The sequence below is a fragment of the Phlebotomus papatasi genome, chromosome 1 (assembly GCF_024763615.1).
Source record: "Phlebotomus papatasi isolate M1 chromosome 1, Ppap_2.1, whole genome shotgun sequence".
Lineage (NCBI taxonomy): Eukaryota > Metazoa > Arthropoda > Insecta > Diptera > Psychodidae > Phlebotomus > Phlebotomus papatasi.
The window spans coordinates 89,854,166-89,868,402 of NC_077222.1; the positions used below are offsets into that span (position 1 = coordinate 89,854,166).

The window sequence follows — 14,237 nt, forward strand, 5'->3', positions numbered from 1 at the left end:
TCAATCTTTTTCCCATCCAATTCATCTTCCGGTGTAGAGGTTATTTTTCTGTGCTTCTCATTCTAATGGATTTCAGCCAAATATTTTCTTTTAAACATCTTGCCTCGTTTGCTTTTTTTTCGGTAAAGCATTTTTTTCATTTGTTTGTTCTTGCTCCTTTTTCTGCAAAAGAAATTTTTGTAAGAAGCAATGGAGAGCTATCCCAAGAAAATTCCATTAGTAACTTGAGTTAAGTTGGTAAATTTAATGTGGTCGTTGGCAGTGCAGAAGTAATTATTTTTAACTGAGTTGCAAGAAATTGAAATGAAATTGGAGAACGATGCTTGGGGAAAAGTCTAGAGATGCTGATTGAAATACAAGTTTGTTAAGAAATTCGGTTTAAAAAAAAATTATATCACGTTCCCAAAGTACATTATATTTGACGCGAATCCTCTAAAGTTCTGGTCTGGGATTAGTTTCAAGTGGAAGAACAATTTGAGTCAAAAGAAGAAACTTGAAAGTACCCTGAGGTACAAACTTCTCTACTCAGACTTCCCGATTGGTAAATTATGTATAAAGCATTTCAAAACAAAAAAATATATAACAAAAGATCTTGATGGTGAAACTGGATTGAAAAGAAAAATGCCAATTATTCAAAGTAATTAATTAATCAACTTCACGACTTAACGAAGAATTTGTAAAATAAATATTGACAATGCACTGTGGATAAGTTTAATTAATATTTTACTAAGAATATTAGACGTTTCAAATACGTTTCACTACTTAACGAAGAATATTGACGAAGGAAACTCAACGAAAGTCAAACGAGTAATGAGCTTTATTAACTATATTTATGCACTAATAGCAAAAAGTAGAATTATATTCGGCAGTATATATTCTCGCTTTGTGAAGAAATTAATTACTGAACGAAAGTGTTAAGTATGGAAACTTTCCAAGTGTCAGCGATCGTGACTTATTTGATTTCTCAACATAACATTATCCTCTTATTATAATATCGAAATTCCTTGTAAGATAACTGCTAAAGATTTTGTTCTTAAAGATTGCTAAACGTTTGTTCAAAGTGAAAGAGACTTGACGAAGAATCTTAACGAAAATAATTTGAGAACAGTTAAACTGGCAACAAAATTAAATAGTCATTAAGATTATTAACTCTTTCCTTACAATAGGAAAGCTCATGGGGAATCCAAATGAAGACAATTTGTTGATTAAAGTTGTTAAAGTATTTGAAAAGAAGAATACTTGACGACACAGCAAAATAACAAAATTACAACCTTTTAATAAATTAAAAAAAGGTTGCCTGAAACCTTAAATTAATATTTTCTTTGACTTGTGGAGATTACTGAAAATAATATGTAAAGGGAAGTAGGGTACATTTGAATTAGGAAAGCTTTGAAATTGGGCTTTTTTCTTCTATTTCAGATTGAAAATGGATCTTGTAATGATATAATTAAGATCCACAATCCAATTGCGAAGCTAAATTACAATTAAGCTCAATTTCATTTTAAAATAGGAGAAAAAAGCCCAATTTCAAGGCTGCCCTAATTCAAAGGTAGTCCACTTCCCCCTACCTTAGATACGGGTGACTTTGAATCCCTGCTTTTAATAAGTTTTTCTTTAATTTTTGCACTTAACGATGGTTTTTAAACCATTCTTAAGTACCCTTGTCGTCCTTAGAGACTATCCTTAAGTGTATCAAAGCAAATCTTACGAAGAACAGGGGTACAAATTATCCCCCGGAGTGCAAAATCACCCGCGTCTACGGTAATCTATGTAATTAATTCCTTTCGTGAAACTTGACGAAGAATACTTAACTTCCTACAAAGTTAAACTATCCGAATTCGCGATGTCTTACAAATTTTCTCGTGCAACAATCCCTTATGTGAATTTAAAAAAAAACTTGACGAAACATCTTATCAAAGTCAGATCTTATATTGAGGATAAAAATTCAACGAAAGTATATTTGAAAATGCAAAATATGTTTTTAATTAAAACTTAAAAAAATCCAAGTATCCCTTTACAGTTTAGAAGAAAAAAGTCTAGAGCAAGAAAAAACTTAACGAAGAAAAACAAATGATTCTAACGAAAGGAAGTCTAGCGAATGATTTAATTAAAACTTTTTTAATGATTAAACTAATTATAAAAGTAATATTATTGCATTACCTCAAGTTTTTCTGTTTATGGGCTATTTCCATTGAGAAAATTTTCAGATTTTTGTAATTCCGAATTCACACGAAAGCTCACGAAAAAGTCCAGTTTTGAATGCGAACATCTCGTTGACATTTGTTTGTTTTGATTTAGTTTCAGTTTAGTTAAAATCAGTGTTTTGAAATCAACGGTCGATAAATTGTGGACTACAGAGCGATGGCCTATAGCGGGGTTCTACTGTACCACTTTAAAACAGCACCGTTTCTGTTTATAGACGCACTTCTAACACTTTGCCCACATTTACCGTAAATCAGAGTTCTGGGCATACCGTATCCCCAATACGGGGACATTTTCTCACTGCACACTGAGCAAAATGTTAATTTTACCCTGTGTTATTGATCCGAAATCGGTGTAAATATTATGCTTTTTAGGTGTATTAGGGGTTAAAGTTACCATTTTACATGTTATTTTTACTCTTAGAAAGGTGTAAAATTAACATTAAAAAATGTTGATATATTTTTACACCTAAAAAGTGTTGTTATGAGGAAAAAAAGTTAATCGCACCCCCGTTTTTTTTCTCAGTGCACGAACTATTTTCACCTGAAAAGAACCCAAATTTACTTTAATTTCATCACCTTCACTGTGAAATTAAAACAAGTTTTTTCTAGTGGAAATTCGCTCGGCTGACAACTCATTGGCATTCAAGTATGAGAAGAAACCCAATGAATGGCGCTGTTCCCCATAGGAACAGTCTGAAAAAACTGTTCCCAATTTTTATTTTTAAGCTTTTATGCGAAAAAGTTCAAACAGATTGATTTTTTTCTCAGAAAAGCACCCTTTTTTCATATGGAGTTGAAAATTTTCTAAGAAATTTCTTGAGAAATTTCTCAATGAAAATGGCCCATTATTCGAATTTAATTTAAGAATTAAACTAGAACAAGAAAAACATAAATAAAGGGTAGGGGAAAGTACTTTTTCTTCGAACGTTTATGTCTTCGAAAAATGTGAATTTTTTTTTAATTTTCCTAATGGCCTCTACACACTAATAGAAATTTCTTTAAAAAATGCCTTTTTAAAGAAAATTTCCCCTATCCTTGTAAGCAGAAACGTCAGAATTTTTTGAAAAATGCAATTTTTGACGAAAATTGCTTCTAGTGTGTAGACACCATAAGAGATTTACAAATTTCTATTAAATATTAGTTAGCTTATTATCAATTATTGATAATTATGTGAAAACTATGTGTAAATCTCTCAGGAAAAATAAAAGAAATTCACATTATTCGAAGGTATCAACGTTCGAAGGGAAAGTACTTTCCCCTATTCTGATGTGGTATTCGTAAAAGTGGTAATTTTCGCAAAGCCTATCTCTTTCATTGGAAAAATTCGTATATTTTAAGTACTGAAGAATCTCTTTTAATTGCGCTAAATGGCCAATTTGCACTTTTCCGCAAAATATTTGCTGTACATATCCTCCCTCATTAACTATTCATGTGAAGTGCGAGGAATGCTGCATGCAGAGCACATTTTTGATACCAAAGAGATTTTCAGCATTTATGGCAAACTTCCAATTATTTTTTTTTTCACTTCTACTTTGAACAATGTTTTATGAGGGATACCTGAAATAAATTTTTGGAATTTTATTTTGTGAAAACTTTGATAGAGTTCGAGAGGCTTTTCACCCTAGAATTATCTGTGAAAGTTTCGATTAAAAATAAAATTTTCCCCAACTCTGGTCCTAGACCAAACATTGTTGAGAGAATGGGATGTAAATGGGAATTTTCAGGTGAATTCATAGAGAGATTCACCTCATTTTGGGGTGTCCTGCTGGGTTTTACTAACAGTGTGGCTACCGTGGACAATACATTTGATATGTGTTTTTCTATCCCATTATTTTCTCTGTTGTGTATAGCTCCAAACTACCCCCTCAAGCGTACCTTCACTCCAAAATTCTGTGCTTTAAAACTAATTATTTTGTCTGTTCCGTTTCCTCCCCTCAAGGAAGAGCCAAATGTATTGTTGAGCTTTTTTTCCCTTCTATCTAAGTTGTATTTTATTTTCACCCACACTTCATTTTATTTGTCTTTTGTATTAGTCTATAAATAGGGTGTTGTAGCCACGTGAAAGAAGAAACTTTGGTGGTTTTCAATTTAGTTTTTTTTTCCTCCTTTTCCTTTTTTTTATATCCTCGAGGTTGTTGTATTTGTTAACTTTTACACGAACTGTGTAAATTTCCAGTACAACTTTTGTCCCATTTAGCTAATAATCTCTAGTAGAGAATGTGAGACGAGAGAAAAATTTCATTTGTTATTAAAATACTTTGTTTTTTTGTTGATTTTTTCTTGTTTTTCATATTTATTTTCTACTCTTTTTCACATTTTCTGTTGTACTTTTTTTTTTAGTTGTAATGTGTTTTTGTAATTCAGTTTAGTTGAATTTGTTCTGTTTTTACAAGCATTGTTTTCTGTTTGAATTTTATTAAGTTTATATTGTGGTTTTGTTATTTCTTCTTTTTTTATATATAAACAATAAAAATTTCTCAACGTGATACGAGAAAATTGTATTATGACAAATTTTAGTTCATGAATGAATTTTCTCGCAGTTGGAAAATATGTAGGTAACGGGTGATTCATTTTGCAAATAAAACTTTTTTATGGGGTGACTTTTGAAATATATCGAGAAAAATTTTAAATTTATTACCAAATGTGTTTTATTCATTTTAAAAATCAGAAATTGATTTTACGGATAACTCTGTAGATTTCAACTTTTCTTAAAGTCATAAAAAAAACAGTAGCTTTTTTTTAATAGAATGATAAATTCCCAAACTTACTAGCACCAACGTTATTTTCAAGAAACCTTTTATTTTTCTTAATTCGAAATTTTTTATTGAAAGTTCAGCATTTAATTTTCAATAGTCGTTCATTTTGTAAATATTCAACAAAAAAATTAAAGGATTAAAAAATACCTCCTGGGATACGTAGTCAATCAACGAGATATCGGTAAATCTGAACTACACAAATCTTAAAGATTTAAGTTAAATATTTAGTATGAGAACAAAGAAATTCTAATTCTAAATTAAAGGATAATTATGCTTGTTCTAGTTTAATCTTGCATTGGAACCTTTTGTATTCAAAGGTTTGAAATGCGTACCGTAGATGCGGGTGCCCTTATCCTCCGTGGGTGACTTTGACCCCCTACTGTTCGTAACCTGTCCTTTAATCCTAGCACTTAAGGATGGTCTCTACCGATCCGATCTATCATGAGCGGTTTCAGAGTAGTAAATAGCCTATATAATATTCTAAATTTATCTAGCTAGTATAACACATTTCGGTTTCGTTACATTTTTTTATTAAAATACTTTTTTTTTCACTACTTTCTTCATAGAAATGCAAGATTTAATGTTACTAAATGGCATAAGATGATCTTTCTAAAGCTTTATTGGAAAAGTATTTTAAGAAAAATTATCCAAATATCGGAACGATCGGAACTTAAGATAAAACGCTCGAGGTTTTCTGGATATCGTGATCGCCATTTTGATTTTACGTTTTTGTACTCCATTTTGAACAACTGTCAAAACAAAAATCTCATCTTATACAGTTGAAGTTTTAGTAAATTTTTAGCAGATGTCAAGGCAATGTTAGAATATATTTATAGTCCGACTAGATCAAGTGATTGCCTGGATACAGGTGCTCTAAGTTAAAATTTTTAAAACTCTCATGAGTACAGAACTATAGGGCGCTTCCTTTATTGAAACAAAGGAAACAAAGAAAATAGAAATGTAATATTTTGCTTATAACAGCACAATATTTGAGGATCTAAACAATATTAGAAATAATAAAAAATAAATGAACTTTAGGGTAAGTGTGCCTAATTCCGGCCAGCTTGTAATTTCGGCCACCATTTTTGTTCCTCGAATTTCCATAAACCTTTAAATTTTACGTACTCTAGAGATTATACAATGTAAAAGAATAACAAAAAATGTAGCTATGACAAACGAGATGACGTGAAAAAGATATTGGAAGAATTCCCGAAGGGCAAGGAACTATGAGAATGAAGGTGGCCGAAATAGGGTACCAAAGCTATGTCTATATTTTTATTCATTTTAAAATGTATTGAGAATTATTTTAGAATAAATAAAGACGGTGAACTCTTTACAAGGTTCCAAGCAACACTCTTTCAGAAGAAAGAATAAAAAAATCAATTTGTATTTAAAATATTACATTTCAAACTTGAGACTTTGACTCTTGCATGCAACTATGCCGAAATTTGGCACACTTACCCTACGTTTAATTTTTTTAAGACGTTTCGTTTAAATTCCAGATATTCAAGATTAAATCATAAAGACTGCAAAGATATTTTTAATTTAAAATTTTAGACTTTGAAAGTCTGGGTTTAGGTAATTCCTTGGCCTAAACCGGAACATAGATATGTTCTGAAAAGGTCTTGACATCAGCTACAATTTACTAAAATTTCAGCCCAATGAAACGAGTTTAAGTTTTGACAATTATTCAAAATGGCGATCAGAAATGTCAAATCGTGATAGCGACCACGCCATCTTCTAGATCTCGTGCATCTTACCCTTAGAATTGTAGTCATTTATTCGCGCTTATTATTAAAATACACACTAGTATAATCACCCGCAATGACAGTATTTAAAAATTTTACCTGAAAAAACAATGCCTTTTTAAAGCTTTTTCTACTAAGGATTCGTAAAATTTTGTTAAATTTACCGCGTTGAAAATTGGTTTGGTAATGTTCAAAGGAGTATTAAAAAATGGTTTTACAAATTACGTTACGAAGAGTAAACAAAATTGTCTAATAGTTTTTTGCTAAAGGCGTTATGTTACAAATCCCGATACGTTTCAGCCAGAGTTCCCCTATAGGCCCCATTCATTTCAGCGTTTTCTGTTTATACCGCGGTGTAAGAAGTATGCAAGGATTAGTAAGTAAGTACGATGCACAGCGAGCACAGTTAGCTGAAAAAAGCAGCGCTTTAAGCATACTTTTGCTAAGTCGATCGGCAAAAATATGCTGACCGGTTAGCAGTTCTCGAATAAGAAATGATAACCAAATATTTGGAAATGGTACTGCCTCCCAAGAGTTGTTTTAAGGTTCGTAAAAAATGTATATGCTTTCAGCTAAATTGAAATCGGTTATCATTTAGTGCTCGCTGCGATGTGACAGATCGGCTGATCGGCGCCGATCGCACACCGTGATCGACTGATAGGCAGCCGGTCTATGCGTTCTTTTCGATAACTGGTTTATTAGATTACTTGACATCCTCAAAGGCATCTACACTACACATTGGGAGCAATTTTTATCAAAAAATTGTTTTTTGACGGAAATCGTCTGCACTGTTGTAGATGGAAACGTCAAACTTTTGTCAAAAATGCATTTTTTTTTATTAGAAAACTGTTCACTTGCCTTAGAGGTTTAAATCGGTCTTATATTGGCGCAAGTACCTGAGGAACCTTTAACTTTTAAATTAGATTTTTTTTCAATCCTTCTAAAGTCAACTGTCAAAAATCTGTCATAGAGCTTTGATTTCGAAATTTTGATTTGCAAAATGAATCACCCAGTATTTGTGAATGTGATTTTTAAACTGGGTTGTAGGGGACTGTACAAAAACTGTCTACATTGTGTGTATTGTTCAATAAAAACGTTGGTTGTATACAATAAATTTTCATTGCAGCTAACATGCGTCCCAGTGGCAATAGTTCACAACCAAATGGACCGTCTGTGCAACGTGAGGAGGCAAATTCAGGATTTATTGAGATTATAATCATTGTTGTGTCCCTTCTTCTCTGCTTCATCATCATGGTGAGTATATTTTACATTTTCCTAACCAACCCTTCGGTCGCGCGCGCAAAAAAAAAAGTTACTCAATTTTGATAGAACGATATTTTCCACTGAAAAGCTCTCGGAGCTTTTTTTCTGTGCTTAACGTTCCGCAATTGAGTCAAAAAAAAATGTGGTGTATGGGGTGAAAAGTTGTTTACAACAGTATCTAACGCCTTTACCACCCAAAAGCCAAAAGTTATCATCGATTCAATGGGCTTCTTTAATAGTTTTTTTTTCTACCCAGCATCATTCCGAGAGGGATATTGAGTTTCGATTGATGCTCTTTTTTGCCCTTTGTGAAAAGTTCTGCGGGAAGATAAGAAAAGGAGAAAACTGTGAGAGCTGTTTGATGAAATGACGAAGAAAGATAAATCCCTTTTTACTGAATGGTACTCTTGATGAAAATTCATGTATTGTTCATTTTCTTTTTGATAAATAATGACTTATTTCCGGGAAGATTTCCTTTTCCATCATTTCTGCAAAAGCTCATAATTTAACTGTCGAATGGAATTTTATCCCTATCTATAAACATTTTCCAGCTGGTATTGAAATTTTTCAGGGGATTATCTTCTTTTTTGCAAAAGGGGGAGAAAATCTACTTGAAGTATAATTTCCATTCCTGCAATACTTTTTCTCCCTTCAATAAAAAATTCACAATAATTGATATTGCCAACTTAAGTGGAAAAGAAGTTCTTAACCTTTTTTCGAGTATTTGATTTCTTGTCCCTGTAAATTCAAGTGGAAAAACTCTCACAAGATTTTGCTATTTAAATTTCCAAATAACATTTAAGTAGCTCCTTATATTGGCTTTCAACTCACTGTTGTAACTTGTATGAATAGACCGAAAGAGACACCTTGAAGATTTTTAAATTTTGAAAGATGTTTACGTTATCAGAACGTATGCATCTATTTGGAGTCATTCAGTCATTTTGCCAAAGGTGCAATAAGAAATGTGAGGTTAAACAAAACCTAACCTAAGTGTACTATATATTTTTCGTATTAACTACACCTAAAAATGCAATTTGCATTTGTTTTTAGATGTGAGTAAATCTAAATGTAAAGCTTCGATTGCTCAAAATATTACATTCAAAAGCACAATTTTCCCAACACTTTTTTTACCAGATATTTTAGCTATGTTTAAATTGATAATCGGTAATTTGAGTTAGAATTTTTAGGTTAGATTTATAACCACAATTTCCAAATAATTTCAATTCTTTAACATTGTGATAATACTCATTTAAGATTTTTTTTCTCAATGGTTAATATTTTAAAGTAACCTTTAAAAAACAAGAATGTGAAATCCTGAATTTTACATAATTATCTTTCACTAAGTTTTTTTTAATTTAGAATTCAGCATACACAGTCATATAAGTTATTTCAGTGCTTTTTAAGGTTAAGCATATTGTAACTGCACATTCAAAATATTTTTGAGATATTCCACTTTGTCGCAGAATGTAGCGTGACTGGTGAATTCACTTGTCTATTTATGTAAAATACAGAATTCCCGCCTCTTTTATCAAGCACGACTTTTTACTGTAATAAATTACTAGCAGTTGCCCATCGTGCTGGTATACGGGATGGATTATCGTGGATAACTGATAGTCTGCTTGTAATGAATTAGAAATTTTGCAACTGAGGGTACAGAACTGGGTTTCTGTCAGACAAGTAGTTGCGATAAACATTGGTCAAGGGGTGACTCATATGAATAAACCTGTATCTGCTGCTTGAAAACCGTTTAGCTAAACCCAAGGAACCAGTCAGTCAACCTTCACAATGGTTCTTGACCCTCATTCAAACAATATACTAAAAATACTGAAGATATAGTGTACATATTTTTAAGACTTTATATTATGCGATTTTCCACAAAAAAAGCAATTTTTCGCCTTTAAGGCGTAATTCTTTAGGGAAGTCACTGGAGACCAGACCCATCTCTAAAACCCGATTTCCAAAAAATCCACCCTAGTTTGTCCGAGGGTGATTTTGTTGGGCAGAAGCCCTTTACCTCCGGTATCTAAAGCAGCTAATCCCGGTTACCAGGAATTAAAATCTTAAATACTATCTAAACGAGAATGCGTTATTAAACACGTATCTTAATGGTTTCTGAATTTAAATCCCTTACAATAAATTCTTTCAAGCATTTTTAGATAGTGTAACTTTCTAAGAAAAGAATTTATCACCCAGAATTCAAATCAGGAAAGAGAATGAAGGAAAATATTATCAAAATCAACGCGATGTCAAACTTACCGTGCGTAACTACTTGTGCAAACTTTGCATAACTTTCCGAAATGTAAAAAAAGCAACAAAATGTACTTCTGTCCTTATTGGGTTATTTTTCCAACGTTATTGAAGAACTGAAATAACTAAAAATTCTTTCCCGGAAACAATTGGGATATCAATTGCACAGAAATAAATTATTCAAAATCTTCTAGTTTGCGAATGGATTAATTAATAATTAATTAATATATTATATTAATGCTGTTATTATACTGTTTACGATTAATACTGTTTCAGAAAATTAAAGTAGATTTTTTAATATTCTTTAAAAAAAAAAACAGTAACACTTTAATTCCCAAAAGTAAAACTTTTTAAAGATTTTGGATATGTTTTGCTATTCTTTTCACGTTTTAACTCCTTAAAGACAATAAGGCCATAAATTGTGGGTAAGAATAAAATATTTTTCTGAATATTCATAGGAGAATATGACTATAAAATGATCATAGGGAAAATTTGCTTTTAAGTTCACGTGGCCCAATCAACCTTAAAGGGTTAATATTTAAATAAAGGTTAAGACTAGTGAACTTTCCGGAAAAAAAAACACTTGAAATTCATTTGAAATTCAAATAATGGCGTAGAGAGGAAGGGACAGAGATAAGCCGTTGCCCCACCTATAAAGTATGTTAAAGAACACTAAGATTTAGACCACCTTCAGGGCTTTACCACCCAAAAAAGTGCTTTTATTGGCGTTTGGAAGGTCTTTTGTAAAATCTCATAAACGTTCCTAAAAATCCAATATCATTCAATTTAGATTAAAAATGCATTATTGAGTTTAAAAAAAAAAAGATATCAAAAAATATTACATCAAAAATTTCAAATTGGATTTTGAGGAGGACGTAGGAAGATTGTGATTTTCTCAAAAAAATAGTCTCAACTTCGATTAGCTTTTAGTGAATATCTCAAGCTTTCCAAGCCTGCCTAACACAGCAAAAATCGATTTAACATTAAGCCTTTTTTTAAATATTTTGATAGAAACTTTGAAAAACTTGAGGCTCTAAGAACATTTTCCATTATTTTTCCGGTATTATCATCTAGGAAATGTATTTTTGGTTATCTCAAGCAAGCTTTCGGTTTATGAAATACACTAGTTTCATCAATATTATGCTTAAAGCCGCTTTTTAAGTTTATAAAATATTTTTCCTAATTCTTGTTCGCGTTAATTGGCAAAAGAGATAATATTCTGTTTTTGAAAAACTAATGAAAATGTTATATAAATGAGTTATCCGAAGAGAACTAATCATCAAAATCACTGAGAAAAAAAAGAGGGTGCGATTAACATTTTTTCCTCATAACACTAACACTTTTTAGGTGTAAAAATATATCAACATTTTTTAATGTTAATTTTACACCTTTTTAAGGGTAAAAAGGGTAAAATTAACATGAAAAAAGGATAACTTTAACCCCTAATACACCTAAAAAGGGTATTATTTACACCGATTTCGGATCAATACTGCAGGGTAAAATTAACATTTCTGGAATGTTAATTTAACTTTTTCGGATTTCTCTCAGTGATCGAACTAAAATTACCTTTATGGCGCTTTTAAAGAAGTCTTCTAAAGCCTTTTTGGTCAAAGGACAGTTTTTTTTTGGATATTATTCAAGATTAAATGCAATTTTCTCCAGGAAAAGTAACTCAGGTCAAAAAATGGGTCAGAGAACATAATTTTCTCAAAAATTAAAAATCAATAAATGATTTAATTGATTTTAAGTAACCTTAAGTTTATACAAATTGAATTATTTTTTTTTTCAATTTTAACTAGGGCTTAACTTGTCTAATTGGTTATTGATCCAGAGTTTTGAGAAAATTTTGATTTTGGATGAATATTGAGAGCTAATCATCCATAAGACTTTCAAAAAAAAAAACAATAAAACTTATGGCTATTTAGGATTTGAAGCCTTCGAGAACTTGGCTAAACCCATAGTACATTTATCATTGGAATAGTGCCTTAAATAAGGTTTGGATTGCAGTAGCATAAAATGAAACAAAATTATCACGAAAAATTAGTATGCAAAGAGAATTAAAGGAAACAAATTCGTATTTAAAATAAAACCTAAATTAAAGATTAAATTGTGATTTTAAATCAAGATATTTCAACTTAATAAAATAATGTAGAAATTAAAAGAGATATTGAGAGATATGCAGAGATCAACCAAAAAGGAATCTGGTGACTCATTTAGGAATATCTGGTTACGGTCTTTTTTGTAAGAAGCATGTGAAACAGTATAAAGTTTATGTCACAGCCCTTTTCAAAACTTTCAGTGAATTCCCACGAAAATGCTGAAATTCCAATTATAGTTAAATATCATTGGCAGGAGAAGTTTACTTTTACATTAAGTTACATCTCAAATTATTAATTAAAATACAAATTGTATTGGTCCCTTAGTGAATGTACTCCTAGACATGTGTCAGGCATAGAAAATGTCACTGAAACTTCAAAGGGATCTTATGGGAAAACACGTGTTGCTGAAAATGTCGTTAATTTAATTAATTAGGCCATTGGTATTTTGTCTTTTATAGGGAAAATCCTTAGAAGAAAAAGGGATCTATTCTATTTTTGGGTTTATTTTTCCATGCGTAAAAATGTGTCTGATTTTTGCGCAACATTTCACACAATAGGAAAATTCCTTGAGACATTGTGCGACTAATGAACCTCTGTGATCCTTCCAGATAAGTCTGTTCTGCTGCTATCGTCACTATCAGGCTAGAAATTTGACATCAATGAATTTCGACAATCCTGTGTATCGCAAGACCACCGAGGACACGTTCCAGATTGAGAAGCAGGGGATGCATGGCCACCGAATTGGCGAAGAGGTGAGAGCTCTAACACGAGAATGTGCCGTCAGTACAAGATAAATGATTACAATTTGCAAAGGGTGGCAGGGGGCTAAGAAGGGGTGGGAAGAAGTGTTTGGGGGGTAATTGAAGACGAGATCGTTCCATCATTTGCGAGATAAGAAATGGATGGGTTGTGGGTGGTTTATCCGCTTGTGTCTGGAGTGGTTTTCTTGCTGAGAGGAAGGACATAGTCAACAAGAAAAAAATTATGGATAGATTTTCTGTTTTCATCTTCCACCAAGATCCACTCACTTTGGGAGTATAATCGCATTTTTTTTTGCCCCCGCAGAATACATACATCTTTTTCTTTTTTTCTGGCTCACGAATCATAATGTATGAAAATGGAATTTCAATGAAGATTGTGGCAAAAGGGAAGTGATACAAAATTTTCCACCAAGTGACACGAGTAAATAAAAAAAAACAGAAAGAATATTGTAATATGAGATGCTGTCGGGGAAGTTCTCAAAAGAGAAAACCTTTATCGTTTTTTGATGATGATCTCCGGGGGGACCTATTCCACGAAAGTTAAAGCCCTTTTTCTTAAATCTATTTCTTTTGCTGAACAGAATTTGCAATAAAAGGGGTAAAGTTAATAAAATTATGCAACTTTTGCTCACTTAGTGGTGAATTTTCGAAGCTAAATGTCTCAAAGATTAATTTTCAAAGTTAAAGTTTGAAAATTTTGCTAACGTGATAACAAGGAAAATTTAAAAAAGTAAAGTTTTAAATAAGTCTTCAGTCTTCAATTTATTTTTGAAATTCAAAATTTTGAAAAAGAAAAGTGATTGAAGATATTAATTACACCCTCATTTGCTTTTAAAATAGAAGAGTTGCAAAGTACATCGCTGACCAGTCAAGACTTTTTAAAGATTTGGACAGAAAAATTTATCAATTTATTCTTAAAATCGTTACCAAACAATGCCTTGTCTTGACCTAGTTTCAAAACAAAGAATTCCCTGATTTATTAGACGCTTTCTCCTTTTCAGCATAGGGGACGGCTTCGGGAAAAAACTCGTTTTTCTATGTTCGTAATGGATTTGACCTATGGCTCTTTTCACGAAAATTGAAGCATTGGACTAGCTATTAAAAAGTAGTATTAGAACGAGTCAAAGTCATTAAAAACGTATTGAAAAAATGAATTGTT

At 31.7% G+C, this 14,237-nt stretch overlaps 1 protein-coding gene across 20 annotated transcripts in view; it reads left to right on the plus strand.

The window, feature by feature from the left end:
* Window positions 1-14,237, plus strand: part of LOC129809656 (low-density lipoprotein receptor-like) — a 287,351-nt gene that overhangs the window by 261,974 nt on the left and 11,140 nt on the right. For all 20 annotated transcript variants that reach the window (XR_008752661.1, XR_008752660.1, XM_055859662.1 and 17 more), the window contains 2 exons: window positions 7,835-7,962; window positions 12,926-13,069. Coding sequence is in view for 18 of the 20 variants with exons in the window: in XM_055859662.1 (XP_055715637.1) it covers window positions 7,835-7,962; window positions 12,926-13,069 (272 nt within the window). In the remaining 2 variants the exon portion in view is untranslated. The remainder of the gene's footprint in view (window positions 1-7,834; window positions 7,963-12,925; window positions 13,070-14,237) is intronic.